Here is a 2025-nt window from a genome sequence, read left to right on the forward strand (position 1 = left end):
TCATCAAATGAAATTTGCCGCCTTCTTTTCTCTCCTTTTTTTTCTTTTTGGGAAATATTTTATTTGGTAATATTGAGTGTTGCTTTGCTTTCTTTTGTTTTAGGCATATGGTCATTTTCATCAAATTAAGATGCTTATTTTAAGAACAAGTTAGGTCATCTAGGACATTACAACTTGCTCGTGTATTTCAAAGACATAGACATGGTGAATTTTTAAAAAAAGAAACATAGAATCAAAAGAACTTGGATGAATACTTAAAAGATCCGACTGACCTCAACAAACTGCCTGAGATGCTGGTTGGAACCAGAAAAATACCAAACGCTAGCTAGTACTTGCAGGAAGAGAAATAGTACAGGCATTGAGTTCACGGGCTGCTGCAACAATAGCTGTAAAAGCGACCAATAATATACGTAACTCAAGCCAATCACATATGCAGAATCCTTAAAACATAAACCCCAAGCCTTTCTTTGGACATCATCCACAGAATGCGTACGATTTGGGAAAGGTATATACCGTGGCACAGCAACAAGAATAACCGTTGAACAGAAACCTAGAACTGCATAAATTATTTGCGCCATTAAAGTAGCATCATAACTACCTGTACTGAACGCAACATCTTGATATTTAGTGATATAATGTAAAACCAACCACCCTGGGAACAAGTGCATCAAGGAAATCACGGTCATAAAGTTCTTTTTTGACCGTCGGGACCACATAAGAGAAACTAAGCTAATGTTGATTAGGATGATCACTGAAACCAACTGGAACAACTTTATGTAAGTGCTTCCCATTTGCTCTAACCATTTTGAAATGTCGGGAAGATTAGTCCAATTAACACCACCTTGATGCCATCCTCTCAAAATTCTCCCAGAAATGAGAATCACAAGAATTGAGCAAATCTGGATATAGTTATTCGTCTTTGAACCCACAGTAGCACTTGTATTTTTCTCTGTCCTCGTTACAATATGCTGCATTAGTTTTCGGAAAGATAGCAAATAAAGCGAGGATGTAATGAAATGCCATATGTACTGCTCTTCCTCCACCAGAGAACTGGATCCCATGCTTATGACGACAACAACGATTACCACAAGAATAAAAATATCATCCAAATGCCACCTGCTCAGGTCATTATTGACACTTGAAAACTGCTTATTCTGCTCAGAGAAAACTTGCTTTCCTAGAAGAAACAGAAGGCTCAGCAGTATCAAACATGAAACGATCATAGCTGCTACTCCAAATATAAGTCGGCCAATAGGTTTCTGAAAAACGTTGAATAAAAATTATAAAAATATTGCAAAAAGGTAATAATATTGGAGAATTTAAAATCATGGGACGTTCTGCTCTATTACTTTCTAGAAATGCAAAAGTTTACTCACGTCCGTTGCTCTATGAGATAGCCACTCGCTCGCAGTTCTTAAGAAATCATGATACGCCACAAAAGTGCTATGACAATTGTCCTCACAAGCAGATCTACACAAAATATGAGGAGAAAGCAACACAAGAATTAGCATTTCTCCGAATAAAAGTTCTGAGGAAAAATTTGTCAAATTGGTGATTACAAACCGTCAACCACCTTTTCTCTTCCCTAGATTTCCAAGATCCGTGAAGCTCTGCAGCCCTCATAAACAAACAACAAAAGTTCTCTTCCAGACTACTGTAACCTCTTGTCCTTTCGGATTTATCATCCCAAAAGCTATCGCATAAGATGTTTTCACATACTAAACTAGGTAATTGCGCTTGAAGTAGCCTAACCAATTGCCAGGAATTCAACTCCAATAACCTGAGTTGTTGGTCAACTGAAATACTTGAAGAAATGAAAGAGGAACATGACTAACTTTATAACGGCATATATAGTTCAAAAAGACTAAATACATGATTTGACAAGATGGTCACAAAAAAATGACAGGACCAAAAATAATATATCTAGATTACTTTGTATGCTGCTAGTTATGCATTCCAATTCACAGAAAGCGCGCTGCCACAACATAACCGAATCAGGATATTCATTTGAGCCTAATTCTAACT

General features: G+C 37.0%; 1 protein-coding gene across 1 annotated transcript; it reads right to left on the minus strand.

Annotated features, from left to right (window-relative positions):
• Window positions 1–272: 272 nt before the first annotated feature.
• On the minus strand, window positions 273–1796 carry LOC124885465 (GPI ethanolamine phosphate transferase 2-like; the record flags this gene model as incomplete). Its single annotated transcript, XM_047405738.1, is given in 3 exon segments — window positions 273–1259; window positions 1377–1470; window positions 1574–1796. Coding segments are annotated over 3 exon segments (1304 nt in total), but the record flags the coding sequence as incomplete, so codon positions are not given.
• Between the last annotated feature and the right edge of the window lie 229 nt (window positions 1797–2025).

The sequence above is a fragment of the Capsicum annuum genome, unplaced genomic scaffold, assembly GCF_002878395.1.
Source record: "Capsicum annuum cultivar UCD-10X-F1 unplaced genomic scaffold, UCD10Xv1.1 ctg81199, whole genome shotgun sequence".
Classification (NCBI taxonomy): domain Eukaryota; kingdom Viridiplantae; phylum Streptophyta; class Magnoliopsida; order Solanales; family Solanaceae; genus Capsicum; species Capsicum annuum.